Raw genomic sequence first — 17367 nt, 5'->3', positions numbered from 1 at the left:
CAAATATAAACCCCGCCCACCCACCCCGTCTCGATTGTGATGAATGCTTAATTCATCGTGAGCTGAAGGGCGGAGTTTAGTTGGAAAATCCTCGTTTCTCTACAAGAAATTACCATATGAAATATGCTTTTCAAAGGGTAGAATTTTCTAGAGAAACAATGTGTTACAATTAAACTCCCGAAAAACTGAAAAATCTAAAATTTGAAAAATTCAAAATTGAAAACTCGTGAAATTTCGAATCGAAAAACTGCAAAATCTAAAAACTGAAACGTCCAAAAGTTGGAAAATCGGAAAACTAGAGAGTAAAAGGAGAGAAAAAAAAAACGAAAAATTGAAAAAAAGTGAAATTGAAAAAACAAAAATTATAAAATCGGAACATTGAAGAATTGAAAAATTGTAAAAATAAAGAAAAAAACTGAAATGATTAAAAAATTGCAAAATCTAGAAATTGAATTGAAAAGTTGAAAAATTGAATTTAGAGAAATATTGATGTTACAATTAAAGTCCGCCCTCCGGTCTGATTAGGAATGAAAAACTCATCACATTTGAGATCGGGCGGGCGGGTGGAGCTTAATTTTTGTTTGTTTGTTTTTTTTTAATATATATATATATTTCTTTCAACAACAGGATAGTAAACATATTTCAGTTTCTTGTTGGGAAAAGAAGACTTCGTATATTAAGAAAAACAGGACAAATATAAACCCCGCCCACCCATCCCGTCTCGATTGTGATGAATGCTTTATTCATCGTGAGCTGAAGGGCGGAGTTTAGTTGGAAAATCCTCGTTTCTCTACAAGAAATTACTATATGAAATATGCTTTTCAAAGGGTAGAATTTTCTAGAGAAACAATATGTTATAATTATACTCCCTGAAAAACTGAAAAATCTAAATTTTGAAAAATTAAGAATTGAAAATTCGTGAAATCTCAAATCTAAAAACTGAAACGCCCAAAAGTTGGAAAATCGGAAAACTAGAGAGTAAAATTACAGAAAAAAAAAACGAAAAATTGAAAAAACAAAAATTATAAAATCGGAACATTGCAATTATAAAAATAAAGAAAATAAAAAAACTGAAACGCAAAATTGCAAAATCTAGAAATTGAATTGAAGAGTTGAAAAATTGAAGAAAAAATTCAAGTTAAACAAGCTGCGGGAACATTATTTACGCCACTGGTTTTTACTTTATAGGGGTTAATAGAAAACAAAAATCGCAAAAAATTATAATTTTTCAGAGAAGTGAGATTTATTTGGCTCACTGCAGAGGCGAGGGAAGTTCTGTAGGAATAACTTTCGACCAGCATAAATCGCTCTAAAAATGAAAACATTACTAAAAGACAAATAACGTTGATCTCAAAATACAATTTATTTTGCATATTTTAAATAATATCCGACGTCATCAAGTTTTTGGAAGGGATAACTAGATTCTAAATTCTGATCAGCGATCTAGAGACGCGCGCAAAATTTCAACATAATCGATATTTTTTTATACGAAATCGGGATGCTTAGGATAAAAACCCAAGTCGGATTCATGAACCACAAGTATGTTAGATTATAAAATTTAAATAACATTTACCATGCAAAATATAGAGGTGTCGTCATCAATTTGTTGTTGATGTTGATTAGACAAATTTTGGTGAGCGTTGTACCATCTGCACGATATTCCTAAAAAATACATATAAAATTTGACAACAATCGATCTGGTAGTTTCGGAGATCTGCGTAATAAAAATGGACACAGACGACAGACCGACAATCGGAAACGAGGACCCATTTTTTCGTACACTAGGGATGGTGAAACGTTGAAAAAACATGAAAGTGACCATTTGCCGGATATTTTTGAGAAATGTTGAAACAGTTTTAAAAACAAAATATACCGAGATACAGTTGAAAAAGTGAGTTCCAAAAGCGTAGGAGAAATTAATAGTAGTAGTCGTTTATTAAGTTTTTTAAACAACCTGTATAAATAGCTCGTGTTTTTACTGATTTATTAAAACATAATTGGATCTCGAAACACTTTTTAGCAACATTAAATTCGGAAATTTTAAATAGTATTTACTTCGTCAGCAACTTTTTGGAGGAGATAACTAGATAAATACTGATTAGGGATTTACCGTGTTCCTCATAACCTAAAAGCACGTGCAAAATGTCAACACAATCGGTTTTGTACTTTCTAAGTCAGCAAATTGTTGAGCAGGTCTAATTTAAAAAAAAAAAACAGTTAAATTCAAAAACGGAGGTGGGTGGGGTTAGTTTTGCCGTTTTGTCTATATTCCACAATGTATCAATATAGAATCTAGTTTTTGTCCAATAAAATCAGTGATCAAGAGGAAAATCGGGTGGGTGGGCGGGGTCATTTTGAATTTTTAAATCATAGATTCGCCACTTGACGCAGTAAAATTCAGTCTTCATCCAATCAACAAAACCAATGAAATTTCTAAAGCGGGGCTGGGCAGGATTAATTTTACCTTTTTGTCCAAGCTCAAATCCATAAGGTTTTTTTTTTTTAGTTAATACATATAGTTTTCTCTTTTTAACAACACGATTATTTAAGAACATGTTTCAGATAGTAATTTCTTGGAGAAAAATGAGAATTGCAGTTAAGCTCGACCCCCCGGCTCACGACGTATAAAAAAAATCATCACAAGTGAGCTGGGGCTGGTGGGCGGGGCTTATATTTTGCCCTTTTTTTTTTCTTAATATATGTACTTTTTTTTCGTAAGAAAATACTTAAACGTGGGGTCAATACAGTAAGATGAAGCAACAAACTTGAACCTAAACACGCTATATTTTTGGAATCAGCACGTCAAGATCTACGTATACATAGTGGAAAATTTCATTTTTGAAAAAATCGTCTAAAAACTCTCAAAAATTGAGGGTGGTGCTAATTAAAAATATAGCGTGTTTGTTTAGGGTCACGGAACAATATTTTCTAAATATTCAGAGTGAAATCCGATTTTTTGAAATTTTTAAAATTTACAATATGTATTTCAATGGGCGATTCTGGGAAAACGATTGGAGTTATATTTCTTCTATAACTCCAACCGTTTTGGAGGCTGGGAGTGGCTTCGGTGGCCCGAAATCGATAAGAAAATGTATTTAGTTAAATTTCGAAAATTGTCGAAAATAAGTCGAAATTTTTCATTGAAAAATTTTGCATTTGACAAAAAAAAATCCCAAAAAGTTCAGGGATATCAATTTCGATGTGCTGATCCCAAAAATGTAGCGTGATCAGCGTTTCGTGGAAAGATTTTAGAAATATCCGGCTTGAAAAACTTTTTTTGAAATCCAAAAAATTACAATATTCCATTGGACAATTCTGGAAAAATGGTAAGAGTTATTGAAGAACTGAGGCCGAAACTAACATTTGTAGGTCGAAATCTACAAGAAAATGTTTTTACGTTAAGTTTTGAAAACGACCGAACATTGGCCGAAATTTCTCACTGAAAAATCTTGTTTTGAAAAAGTTGTCAAAAAAATCCCAAAAAATTTCGATGTGCTGATCCCAAAAATATAGTGCAATCATCGTGTCGTGGAAAGATTTTAGAAATGTCCGGTTTGATAATCTTTTTTTTTTTTTAATCCAAAAAATTACAATATTCCATTGGACAATTCTGGAAAAATGGTATGAGTTATCGAAGAAATGAGGCGGCAACCAACTTCTTTAGGTTAAAATCTTTAAGAAAATGTCTTCACGTTAAATTTTGAAAATGACCGAAAATTTGCTCGAAATGTTTCATTCTGTTTTTGAAAAAGTGGACAAAAAAAACCCGAATTTTTGTGTAGATTTCGATTTCCACATTATTTTATGCTTCATTTCTTCGAAAATTACTACCATTTTTCCAGAATCGTCAACTGAAAATCGTTGAAAATGAGTCGAAATTTTTCATTGAAAAATTTTGGATTGAAAAAGTTGACAAAAAATTCCAAAAAATTCAAGGATATCAATTTCGACGTCCTGATCCCAAAAATATAGCGTCATCATCGTTTCGTGGAAAGATTTTAGAAATATCCGGCTTGATAGTAATCTTTTTTTTTTTTAATCCAAAAAATTACAATATTCATTGGACAATTCTGGAAAAATGGAGTTATCGAAGAACTGAGGCCGAAACTAACTTCTGTAGGTCGAAATCTACAAGAAAATATTTTTGAGTTGAGTTTTGAAAACGATCGAAAATTGACCGAAATTTCTCACTGAAAAATCTCATTTTGATAAAGTTGTCAAAAAAATCTCAAAAAATTAAGGGACATCAATTTCGGAGTGCTGATCCCAAAAATATAGTGCGATTATCGTGTCGTGGAAAGATTTTAGAAATGTCCGGTTTGAAAATCTTTTTTTTATCCAAAAAATTACAATATTCCATGGGGCTTTTGGAAAAATGGTACGAGTTATCGAGGAAATGAGGCGGCAACCAACTTCTTTAGGTTAAAATCTTTTAAGAAAATGTCTTCACGTTAAGTTTTGAAAATGACCGAAAATTGCTCGAAATTTTTCATTCTGTTTTTGAAAAAGTAGGCACAAAAAAATCCCGAATTTTTCTGTAGGTTTCGATTTCCATATTATTTTATGCTTCACTTCTTCGAAAATTACTTCCATTTTTCCAGAATCTTCAACTGAAAATCGTCAAAAATGAGTCGAAATTTTTCATTGAAAAATTTTTCATTTGAAAAAGTTGACAAAAAATCCCAAAATATATAGCGTGTACATCGTTTCCGGGAAGGATTTTAGAAATATCCATCTTGACAATTTTTTTTTTTAATCTAAAGAATTACAATAATCCATTGGACAATTCTGGAAAAATGGTAGGAGTTATCGAACAAATGAGGCCGGAATTGACTTCTGCGGTCCGAACTCTACAAGACAATGGGTCTAAATTCGCCCACCCACCCCTTCTTTATTACAGTGACTACTCGAAAATTGGTCGAAATTTTTCATTGAAAAATCTTTTTTTTGAAAAAGTTAACAAAAAATCCCGAATTTTGCTGTAGATTTCGATTCCCAGATTATTTTAGTAAGTGTTAGTAGTAGTAAAGTGGAAATTATGGAGAGTCGAGAAAATATGAAATTAAATATTTATTAATTTTTTTATTAGAGTACAACACACTAAAATAAAAATAGTGGTATGTTCTTTGAATTATTGGGAAAAGAGATACACCATTTTTGATCTAATCAATAAAACGAGGTTATTCATTGACATTTTTAAAGATCTTGTGGAAATAATTAACAAAACAAATGCATTACTGATAGATAATTGATCAATAATAAAAGATAAATAAGTAAAAAACATTTCATCTCGATGCAAATTTTTGACAAGCATTTATTTATTAAATGAATATATGTACTTCCTGAGATACGACTGATTTTGGCAAATAATATATCCTTTAAGAAAATAGAGGGCGGGGCTACTACTTGCTAAGATAACACTGATTTTGGCCAATGCTATACTCTCTGGGAAAGTCTCTCCATTTCACTGACTTATTTTATTTTCTGTAAAATAGGAATTGAATTCTATTTTGAAAAACGGTAGAACCTAAGATTTAAAACAAAGTCAGAAGCGGCCCCTCCCACCCTCCTCTATTTTCTTACAGGGTGTATCATTTGCCAGAATCAGTCTTCATATTTCCGGTACTACTCGTATAAAGTACTTGCTAAGATAAGACTGATTTTGGCAAATGATATAGCCTCTAAGAAAACAAAGGGTGGGTGGGTGGGGCTAGTATACTTCCTAAGATACGACTGATTTTGGAAAATGATATACCCTATATGCATAAATATATACTGGAGTTTATATACCAAAGTAAAGGACAACGGACAAATTGTCCAAATATCTTAGAAAAGTAAAATAAATAAAATATCCAGATTTGTTTAGAGATATGCGTATTTGTGAAAATGGTTCCCTAAAAGGACCAAGAAAATAAATTTCTAATTTATATTGCAAAACCGTGTTTTCTAACCACTAGGAAGGGTGGGTTCTTTGTTTACGCGTTGATCGTTCGCTTTTATTACTGCACATATTCGGTAATTTTAATATATAGTGTTAATACACGGTGAAATCATAAACACAATAATAAAGTAAAATGTCAAAGAAAAAATAAGGGAAATTCGGCGCGAGTAATTTTATCCATTTTTTCAGCAACTTTTTTGTATAAAAAAAACACGGGAAAATTCGGCGTAAATAACTCCGTCAATTTTTTAACACTTTTTTTCTCTTCCAGATGCCGCTCCGGCCGATCGCGAAGACCTCTTCATCCAGAAGCTGCGCCAATGTTGCGTCCTGTTCGACTTCGCCTCCGACCCCCTTTCCGACCTGAAATGGAAAGAAGTAAAACGCGCCGCTTTACACGAGATGGTCGAATATGTAACCCAACAGAAAGGCGTCATCACCGAAGCCATTTATCCCGAGGCCGTTAACATGGTAAAACAGTTTTTACCCTACACTCTTCGTTTTATTTTCGGAGCGTGTTATGCTGATTTCTTTTTCATTGTATGCTAAATTATTCAAAACGAGCGTTCGCGCCCGCGCTAGGAATTTGCAATATTTTATCGACGAGAAAATGGCAGGTTTTTCGCGTCGGACGAAAAAATTTTATCGACGGCCGGTGTAGTGGAAGTGCGGCTAATGGGTACTTTCATGTAACGACGATGCAATTACGGTCGCTGGTTATCGAGGTAGTTGTGTTCCATTAATAAAACAAGAGGCTTAATTCGTTTTCTATCGGAGTGGTCAATATGTGGAAAGTTCAGGGACGGATTCATTGCCGTTTGGAAGGTCTCGATAAGGGTTCTACGTACGAATATGATTCGGTTTTGCTTCAAATCATACATACTTTAGTAATTGCATTATGATTTTGTAAGGTTTCTCATAAACAGTGAATTTGACATTGACGCCAAGCTTCAGAACATTTTACAAAAAAATTCACCCGTGTTTGTAAAAGTTGCTGCATGAAACTAATCCCAATAATGTCTATTTCGCATCCTCCTTTCCACATTGCTCACAATAAAATTACGTATCAAGCGAACTTCTGCCCATAATCCGACCATTACGTACGGCGACTTGAAAATCCCTCCACGTAAAATAAAATTGAATTTGCGCCGTCATAACAGTTAAGAGTTACGACAACGTCAGCTTTACTTGATTAAAACTTGATCAAACAGGAGACACCATCGATTTTGTTGTCCACAAATAGAGCAAACTAGACAGAACTACAAACTCCCAAGACAGCTTCACTTTTTCCGTTCGATCCAATGCCGTCAATTTACTCTAACTGCTGCAGACACTAAAATCCGCCCTCCATACGTCAATTTTTCTCTTTTTGCCGAACTCGATGGGTAAGTTATTGCAACGATGGAAAATTTTCGAGACGATGTCTTCGACAACTTTTATGTAGTGCTCGATGTGTGGGCGTGCATGAATTTTTCATTTTTCAACCACTGAGTAATAAAACCGCCATCCAATTATAATGAATGTGGTGCATGTAAAATGTGTGACAGTGGTTCTTTTATTAGGTTTTGGTGCAGTGACGGAAATGGGCGGAATTTAATAGAGCATCTTATACGGGAGTTGAGTGATAAATTCTAGATAATAAATTTAAGTTTCTGTGTTTTTAAAACACTTTAAAAATGAAAAAGAGACCAGCTGACCTAGGTTCTGGCCCGCTTGATTCTGCTTCGACTTGGCAGCGTATAGAATCCATAAGCGATGCATTTTATATGGGAGAATTCGCGGCGTGGTTGTCGGTTCTGAAAAATCTACCAATTTCTGCAGAAGTTGGTACATGAATGGTACACAAATTATCGTGAAGTTTGTCATTTCGCTTCTATTCATGTTAAAATTTCATAGTAAATTATTTCTTCAATTTTCATAATTTTAAATTTGCGTTTTTTTGTTTTTTTTTTTATTACGCCATATTTCAAAAACTATTCAAAATTTTGTCTTCTTGTAGATCTCGATCTCGAAAAATTATTTTCGGCTGAAATATGGGAAATTTTAGAGTTTTAAAAAATTTGACGTTCAAACGGAATATTTCGAAAATTTTGTTCCGGGACCATAAAATTTCCAAAAGCTCAACTTTTCAATACTTGATCATTTTTCGGGCACCTTCTAAAATTAGCCAAGAACATTTTTTGCATTCGTAGTATTCAGATCCAAAGTTATTTTATGCTTCATTTCGTGGAAAATTCTTAGCATTTTTGCAGAATCACCAATCAAAATATGGCAATTTTTACGATTGTTAAAAAATTTGGTTTTCAAACTGAATGTTTAAAAAATCTTGCTTTAGAACAATAAAATCTTCACATTTTTCGAATTAGCACCTTTTAGATTTTTTTGGACTTTTTAGCAACTAAAAAAAAATCTACTTTTTTGTAAGTAGATTTAGCCACATGACAAAATAAAATTCAATTTCCATCTAATTAACTAAGCCAATGAAATTCAAAACTGAAGATGGGTGGGGTTAGTTTTTGCTTTTTGTCTAGATTCCACTGTTGTTCAATATAAAATGCACTTTTTGTCCAATAAAGTGGGTAACTAAAAATAAAATCGGGTGGGTGGGCGGGGCCACTTCGATTTTTAAAGCATAGATTCGCCACTTGACACAGTAAAATTCAGTCTTCATCCAATCAACAAAACCAATGAAATTCTAAAGCGGTGTTGGGCGGGATTAATTTTACTTTTCTGTGTAAATACATATAGTTTTTTCTTTTTAACAACACGATTATTTAAGAACATGTTTCAGATAGTAATTTGTTGGAGAAAAATGAGAATTGCAGTTAAGCTCGACCTCCCTTCCCCCCCCTCCCCGCTCACGACGAATAAAAAAAATCATCACAAGTGAGATTGGGCGTCCTGATCCCAAAAATATAACGTGTTCATCGTTTCCTGGAATGATTTTAGAAATACGCGGCTTGAAACTTTTTTTTTAAGTCCAAAAAACTACAATATTCCATTGGACAATTCTGGAAAAATGGTATGAGTTATCGAAGAAATGAGGCCGAAACCGACTTATTTAGGTTGAAATCTTTAAGAAAATGTCTTTACGTTAAGTTTTGAAAATACCGAAAATTGGTTGAAATTTTTCATTGAAATATCTTGTTTTTGAAAAAGTTGACAAAAAAATCCCCAATTTTTCTGTAGATTTCGATTCCCAGATTATTGTATGCTTCATCTCTTCGAAAAATACTACAATTTTTCCAGAATTGTCAATTGAAAATAAAAATTTGCATAAGACAGAATTTCATTTTTGAAAATGTCCAAAAATTCTCAAAAAAATGCACGTGCTGATTCCAAAAATATAGCGTGTTTAGCCTCATGGAGCAATATTTTCGAAATATTCGGAGTCAAATTTGAAAAATGTATTTAGTTAAATTTCGAAAATTATAAAAAAGTTGTCAAAAAAATCTCAAAAAATTCGGGGATATCAATTTCGACGTCCTGATCCCAAAAATATAACGTGTTCATCGTTTCGTGGAAAGATTTTAGAATTATCCGGGTTGAAACTTTTTTTTTTTTAATCCAAAAAATTACAATATTCCATTGGACAATTCTGGAAAAATGGTATGAGTTATCGAAGAAATGAGGCCGAAACCAACTTCTTTAGGTTGAACTCTTTAAGAAAATGTCTTTACGTTAAGTTTTGGAAATACCGAAAATTGGTTGAAATTTTTCATTGAAATATCTTGTTTTTGAAAAAGTTGAGAAAAAAATCCCCAATTTTTCTGTAGATTTCGATTCCCAGATTATTGTATGCTTCACCTCTTCGAAAAATACTACAATTTTTCCAGAATCGTCAATTGAAAATTAAAATTTGCATAAGCCAGAATTTCATTTTTGAAAAAGTCGTCCAAAAATTCTCAAAAAAATGCACGTGCTGATTCCAAAAATATAGCGTGTTTAGCCTCATGGAGCAATATTTTCGAAATATTCGGAGTCAAATTTGAAAAATTATTTAGTTAAATTTCGAAAATTATAAAAAAGTTGTCAAAAGAATCTCAAAAAATTCGGGGATATCAATCTCGACGTCCTGATCCCAAAAATATAACGTGTTCATCGTTTCGTGGAAAGATTTTAGAATTATCCGTGTTGAAACTTTTTTTTTTTGATCCAAAAAATTACAATATTCTATTGGACAATTCTGGAAAAATGGTATGAGTTATCGAAGGAATGAGGCGGAACCAACTTCTTTAGGTTGAACTCTTTAAGAAAATGTCTTTACGTTAAGTTTTGAAAATGCCGAAAATTGGTTGAAATTTTTCATTGAAATTTCGTGTTTTTCAAGAAGTTGACAAAAAATGTAGATTTCGATTCTCAGATTATTGTATGCTTCACCTCTTCGAAAAATACTACCATTTTTCCAGAATCGTCAGTTGAAAATTAAAATTTGCATAAGACAGAATTTCATTTTTGAAAAAGTTATCTAAAAATTCTCAAAAAATTCACGTGCTGATTCCAAAAATGTAGCGCGTTTAGGCGCACGGAGCAATATTTTCAAAATATTCGGAGTGAAATTGAAATTTTTTGAAAATTTTAAAAATTGGAGCATTTCGAAATCTACAAGAAAATATCTTTAGTTAAATTTTGAAAATCGTCGAAAATGGGTCGAAATTTTTCCTTGAACAATTTTGCATTTGAAAAAGTTGACAAAAAAATCACAAACAATTCAGGAATATCAATTTCGACGTCCTGATCCCAAAAATATAACGTGTTCATCGTTTCCTGGAATGATTTTAGAAATACCCGGCTTGAAACTTTTTTTTTTTAATCCAAAAAACTACAATATTTCATTGGACAATTCTGAAAAAATGGTATGAGTTATCGAAGAAATGAGGCCGAAACCAACTTATTTAGGTTGAAATCTTTAAGAAAATGTCTTTACGTTCAGTTTTGAAAATACCGAAAATTGGTTGAAATGTTTCATTGAAATATCGTGTTTTTGAAAAAGTTGACAAAAAATGTAGATTTCGATTCTCAGATTATTGTATGCTTCACCTCTTCGAAAAATACTACCATTTTTGCAGAATCGTCAATTGAAAATTAAAATTTGCATAAGACAAAATTTCATTTATGAAAAAGTCGTCTAAAAATTCTCAAAAAATTCACGTGTTGATTCCAAAAATGTAACGTGTTTAGGCTCACGGAGCAATATTTTCAAAATACTATTCGGAGTGAAATTGAAATTTTTTGAAAATTGTAAAAATTGCGGCATTTCGAAATCTACAAAAAAATATATTTAGTCAAATTTCGAAAATCGTCGAAAATGGGTCGAAATTTTTCCTTGAAAAATTTTGCATTTGAAAAAGTTGACAAAAAAATCACAAAAAATTCAAGAATATCAATTTCGACGTCCTGATACGAAAAATATAACGTGTTCATCGTTTCCTGGAATGATTTTAGAAATATCCGGCTTGAATTTTTTTTTTTTAAATCCAAAAAACTACAATATTTTATTGGACAATTCTGGAAAAATGGTATGAGTTATCGAAGAAATGAGGCCGAAACCAACTTATTTAGGCTAAAATCTTTAAGAAAATTTCTTTACGTTAAGTTTTGCAAATACCGAAAATTGGTTGAAATTTTTCATTGAAACATCGTGTTTTTGAAAAAGTTGACAAAAAATGTAGATTTCGATTCTTAGATTATTGTATGCTTCACCTCTTCGACAAATACTACCATTTTTGCAGAATCGTCAATTTAAAATTAAAATTTGCATAAGACAGAATTTCATTTTTGAAAATGTACTGTAATATTGTAAAATGACGTCATCACTTTTGAGAAGGGGACGCAAACGAATAAGTTTTGAATAATGATTTACTATGTTTCTGATTATCTTAAAGACGTTTGCAAGATTCCAGAGTCGGTTTGGCAATTTCAAAATTAATTTGTAAAATGTTGCTATTCAATTTTGATTTTTTCCCAAAAATTTGGATGACTAGGGTAAAAACTTACAGGAATATTTTATTTTTTCAAATTTAGATAACTTATTCGGTAAATTTTTGTGATGACCTCTTTTTTTTTTAATTTTGGTCCGGGACCATAAACGAGCTACATTTTTCAAATCAGTACCTCGAGATAAATATCCCAGAAATTTTTGTGAATTTTTATGGCAATTTGTCAATATGTACTTTATGAAATTTTTGATTATTATTTTTCGGTCACCTTCTAAAATTATTAGCTAAAGACATTTTTTATACTCGTAGTATTCAGACCCTAAAGTTATTTTATGCTTGATTTCTTCAAAAATTCCTACCATTTTTGCAGAATAACCAATTAAAATATGGCCATTTGTTGGATTTTTTAGTAACTTTTCCAAAATCTAATTTTTTTAATATTCCACTGTGAAATTTTGTATCATTTTCCAGACACCTTCAAAAATGAGATAAAAACATTTTTCGTAGATTTAGATTCCCAGAAGTTATTTTATCTTTCAATTTTTTTGAAAATTACTACCGTTTTTCCAGAATCGTCAATTGAAAATTAAAATTTGCATAAGGGAAAATTTCATTTATGAAACGTGCTAATTCCAAAAATATAGCGTGTTTGGGGTCACGGAGCAATATTTTCGAAATATTCGGAATGAAATTGGAATTTTTTGAAATGTTTAAAAATTACGATATTTCAATTGGCGATTCTGGAAAACCGATTGGAGTTAAAAATAAAATTAAAATAAATAAAATGGGTCGAAATTCGCCCACCCACCCCTTCGTCTTAATATTGTTCAGTTCTATCTTAGCAAAGTTTTAGCCCCGCCCACCCTCCCTTCATTTTCTTCAAGGATATGTGATCTACCAAAATCAGTCTTATCTTATCAAGTACTAGCCCCGCCCACCCACCCTTTCTTTATTCCAGTGACTACTCTTAATATTGTTCAGTTTTATTGTAGCAAGTTTTTTCGACAATATTGTAAGATGACGTCATCACTTTTGAGAAGGGGGCGTAAACATATAAGTTTTGAATAATGATTTACTATGTTTCTAATTATCTTAAAAGACGTTTGCAAGATTCCAGAATCGGTTTTGCAATTTCAAAATTAAATTGTAAAATGTTGCTATTCAATTTTGATTTTTTCCCAAAAATTTGGATGACTAGAGTAAAAACTTCACACGGATTCATAAACCACAATTACAGGAATATTTTATTTTTTCAATTTTAGATAACTTTTATTTGGGAAATTTTTGTGATGACCTCATTTTTTTCGAAAATTTTGGTCCAAGACCATAAACGAGCTATATTTTTCAGATCAGTGCATTTTTATGACAATTTTTCAATACTTTATGAAATATTTGATCATTTTTCGGTCACCTTCTAAAATTACTAGCTAAAGACATTTTTTATACTCGTAGTATTCAGACCCTAAAGTTATTTTATGCTTCATTTTTTCAAAAATTCCTACCATTTTTGCACAATAACCAATTAAAATATGACAAATTTTTGGATTATTAGAAATCTTTATATTTTTCGTATTAGCACCTAGAGATCTACATCTCAGATTTTTTTTTGATTTTTTAGCAACTTTTCCAAAATCTAAATTTTTCAATATTTCACGGTGAAATTTTTTATCATTTTTCAGACACCTTCAAAAATTAGATAAAAACATTTTTCGTAGATTTAGATTCCCAGAAGTTAATTTATCCTTCGATTTTTTTGAAAATTACTACACTTTTTCCAGAATCGTCAATTGAAAATAAAGATTTGCATAAGGGAAAATTTCATTTATGAAAATGTGGTCCAAAAATTCTTTACAAATTCAGGGTTATACACCTTGACGTGCTGATTCCAAAATATAGCGAATTTAGGGTCACGGCACAATATTTTCGAAGAATTCGGAGTCAAATTGAAATTTTTTGAAATCTTTAAAAATTGCGATATTTCAATTGGCGATTCTGGAAAACCGAATGTAGTTAAAATTAAAATAAATAAAATGGGTCGAAATTCGCCCACCCACCCCTTCTTAATATTGTTCAGTTCTATCTTAGCAAAGTTTTAGCCCCGCCCACCCCCCCTTCATTTTCTCAAAGGATATGTCATTTACCAAAATATGTCTTATCAAGTACTAGCCCCGCCCACCCACCCCTTCTTTATTTCAGTGACTACTCTTAATATTGTTCAGTTCTATCTTAGCAAAGTTTTTCGGCAATATTGTAAAATGTCGCTATTCAATTTTGATTTTTTCACAAAAATTTAGATGCCCTTCACACAGATTCATAAACCACAAGTACAGGAATTTTTATTTTTTCAAGTTTAGATAACTTTTATACTGTAAATTCTTATGATGACCTCTTTTTTTTGTGAGATAAATTTTGATTAACGATTAACCATGGTTCCAATAATCTTAAAACGTCTGCAAGATTTCAGAGCATTCGGTTTTGCGGTCTCAATGTCAAATTGTTAAATGTTATATCATTTTGATGTTTTTTTCCGAAAAATTTTGATGTCTGGGCTAAAAACTCAAGACGGATTCATAGCCCACAAGTACAGGAATCTTACAGTACTCATTCTAGCAATGTAACTGTGATTGAATTCGTGTCTTTCCATTCCATTAAAAAATCTTTCGTTACCTACACGGAACGCGTTTAGATATTTTCAATAAACGAGGTTTTTTCAACACTGAAAATTTTGAAATTGATATCTGGAGAAGTAATAATTAATACTGAAATTACTTTTGAATAGTGAAGATAATCAATAAAAAGTTTTTCTTATAGTTAAGGATATTAGAAAGCAAGTCGTATCTCAAAGAACGCAGAAGTGCCGCATCTCAGTTAAAAAATTTGATATATTAAAATTAGTTAAGAAATTACTTTAGACTATATCCTACGGCAAAAATTTTGGACTTCTTTTTTCGAATAATTGTAAATATCTGGTTGACCGAGTTTCACTCGGCTCGTTTGGTAGTATTAGATCAGATTAGGACAGATAAATATGCGTATAGTATGCATTTTGAAGTACACGCGCTACTTAAAAATACACATTAAAAAAGAAATTCCATAAGCAGTCTTTGTTTTAAACACTGATAAGTGACATGTAGAGATTAAAGAACAGAAAACTGGAATTATTGTTTGACATCTCATTTGTTACCCAAGTTTTCTCTCTGTCGTTTTTTTTTTTCCTAGTTCTCTCTCTCGACTCTAGAAAAAGGTCACAACCACATTCTTACTGCCAGAAGAGTTTCGCCTCTGGTGTGGTTAACATACTGAGTTGCCGTGCTCTTTTGTGTTATTCCTAATTTCTCAATCTCAACCCTGCTCCCGAAGATGCCATTTACGAAAGTGTGCGAAACGTTGAGCCCAAAAACTCAAATAACACGGTCCCATCCCCGAAAACGATCACATGTTGACACTGACCGTGGAACCTCTGAAATGAATGCTTGACAAAATAATCTCAATTCAACACACTTTCGTGTGCCTTTTATCCGCTCACTGTTTAGTTTTCCGTAAATTTTCTCACCTCAGGAGGTGAATTTCAACGTCCTCTATACAGTGGAGCATGTTTCGGTACGTACAATTGAAGATAAAAAGGTACGTCAAACGTACTGTCAGACTGTCACCCAAACTTCTCATATAAAACAATCTCGTGTTCGTGTAGTGTCATCTGATGTTGCCTAGCAACAAATATAATTCACTGCCTGAAAATTGCTGAAAATGCATGAAGCTGTAATTTTCAGAAGTTAAAACTATGATCAATCGATTTCTTGACCCAAAAAACCCCTAACCTGTAAATTTCATCGAAATCGTTAGAGCCGTTTTCGAGAAACCCATTACATATATATATATATATATATACAAACTTTGCTCGTTTAATAGTATTAGATAAACAGATACTTGAAATTAAATATACAATAATCGTCCGCTTTTCTAGTTCGCCGTCAACCTCTTCCGCACACTCCCTCCCTCGTCGAACCCCAACGGCGCCGAATTCGACCCAGAGGAAGACGAGCCTACCCTGGAAGCCGCCTGGCCGCACCTCCAGCTCGTCTACGAGCTGTTCTTGCGCGTCCTCGAAGCCCCCGACTTCCAGCCAAACATCGCCAAGCGCTACATCGACCAGAAATTCGTCCTGCAACTCTTAGACCTGTTCGACTCGGAGGACCCGCGCGAACGCGACCTCCTCAAGACCACCCTCCACAGGATCTACGGCAAGTTCTTGGGGCTGCGCGCCTTCATCCGTAAGCAGATCAACAACGTCTTCTACCGGTTCATCTACGAGACGGAACACCACAACGGCATCGCGGAACTCCTCGAGATCCTCGGGTCCATCATCAACGGCTTCGCTCTGCCGCTGAAGGAGGAGCACAAGGTGTTCCTGCTGAGGGTCCTCATGCCCCTACACAAAGTCAAATCGCTGTCCGTGTACCACCCCCAGCTGGCCTACTGCGTGGTACAGTTCCTGGAGAAGGACCCGTCGTTGACGCAGCCGGTGATCAGGAGCCTGCTGAAGTACTGGCCGAAGACGCATAGTCCCAAAGAGGTGAGTGAACGACGAACCTACCGTTCCTTTCTACAACGAAATAATATTAAAATGCAGTAAAATAACAATGTTTCGGTTTAGAAATAAGCAAGAACTGTGTCATCAAATCATATGTAACGAAATTAACTGTGAGAAAACATAGTAAATTATGTAATGATGTCATATGGGGCACCACAAATTGACTTCGTTTGTTCTCACTAGAAATTTTCAATTAATTATTTCACACATTGTTTGTAATCTGTAATGTAACAGCGCATTCATTTATTTATAAAACCCACATGGATAACGAGAAATTAAACATACACGTACTCATAAAAGCGGCGGTGATTATTTGGTTAAAATTTAAATATGTGGTTGAAATTCATAACAAACGGATTTCCATTACCCAGTTCGTAAATTACAACACAAAAGATGTGTGTTTAATTTTGTTTAATCGTGACCGATGTTCGACGCAAACTCACTCCTCCAGGGTTTTTATATTTCTCTTTGTTTTGGCAGGTGATGTTCTTGAACGAATTGGAAGAGATCCTGGACGTGATCGAACCGGGAGAGTTCCAGAAGGTGATGTGCCCTCTGTTCAAGCAGTTGGCGAAGTGCGTGAGCTCGCCCCATTTCCAAGTGGCCGAGAGGGCGCTCTACTACTGGAATAACGAGTATGTGATGTCGCTAGTGTCCGAGAACGCGACGGAGATACTGCCGTTGATGTTCCCGAGTTTATATAAGAACTCGAAGAGTCACTGGAATAAGACGATACACGGCCTCATTTACAATGCGCTTAAGTTGTTTATGGAGATGAATCAGAAGTTGTTCGATGAGTGCACGCAGTTGTATAGGGAAGAGAGAAGAAAGTAAGTAGAGTGGGAGTGAAGGTTGGGTAAAAATGGGTTGTTTTTGGATACTAATAAAGTTTTGTG

The 17367-nt window shown here is 33.2% G+C and overlaps 1 protein-coding gene across 5 annotated transcripts in view; it reads left to right on the top strand.

Annotated features, from left to right (window-relative positions):
* LOC135124301 (serine/threonine-protein phosphatase 2A 56 kDa regulatory subunit gamma isoform) overlaps nucleotides 1-17367 on the top strand; it is a 57463-nt gene that overhangs the window by 33465 nt on the left and 6631 nt on the right. For all 5 annotated transcript variants that reach the window (XM_064049266.1, XM_064049267.1, XM_064049265.1 and 2 more), the window contains 3 exons: nucleotides 6213-6412; nucleotides 15845-16453; nucleotides 16952-17301. In XM_064049266.1, coding sequence (XP_063905336.1) covers nucleotides 6213-6412; nucleotides 15845-16453; nucleotides 16952-17301 — 1159 coding nt within the window. The remainder of the gene's footprint in view (nucleotides 1-6212; nucleotides 6413-15844; nucleotides 16454-16951; nucleotides 17302-17367) is intronic.

This window comes from Zophobas morio, unplaced genomic scaffold, assembly GCF_036711695.1.
Source record: "Zophobas morio isolate AGI-343-1 ecotype UQ-CSIRO unplaced genomic scaffold, CSIRO_AGI_Zmor_V1 ptg000007l, whole genome shotgun sequence".
Lineage (NCBI taxonomy): Eukaryota > Metazoa > Arthropoda > Insecta > Coleoptera > Tenebrionidae > Zophobas > Zophobas morio.
Note: the sequence above shows the minus strand (reverse complement) of the source record. Positions and strands in the feature narration are given on the sequence as shown.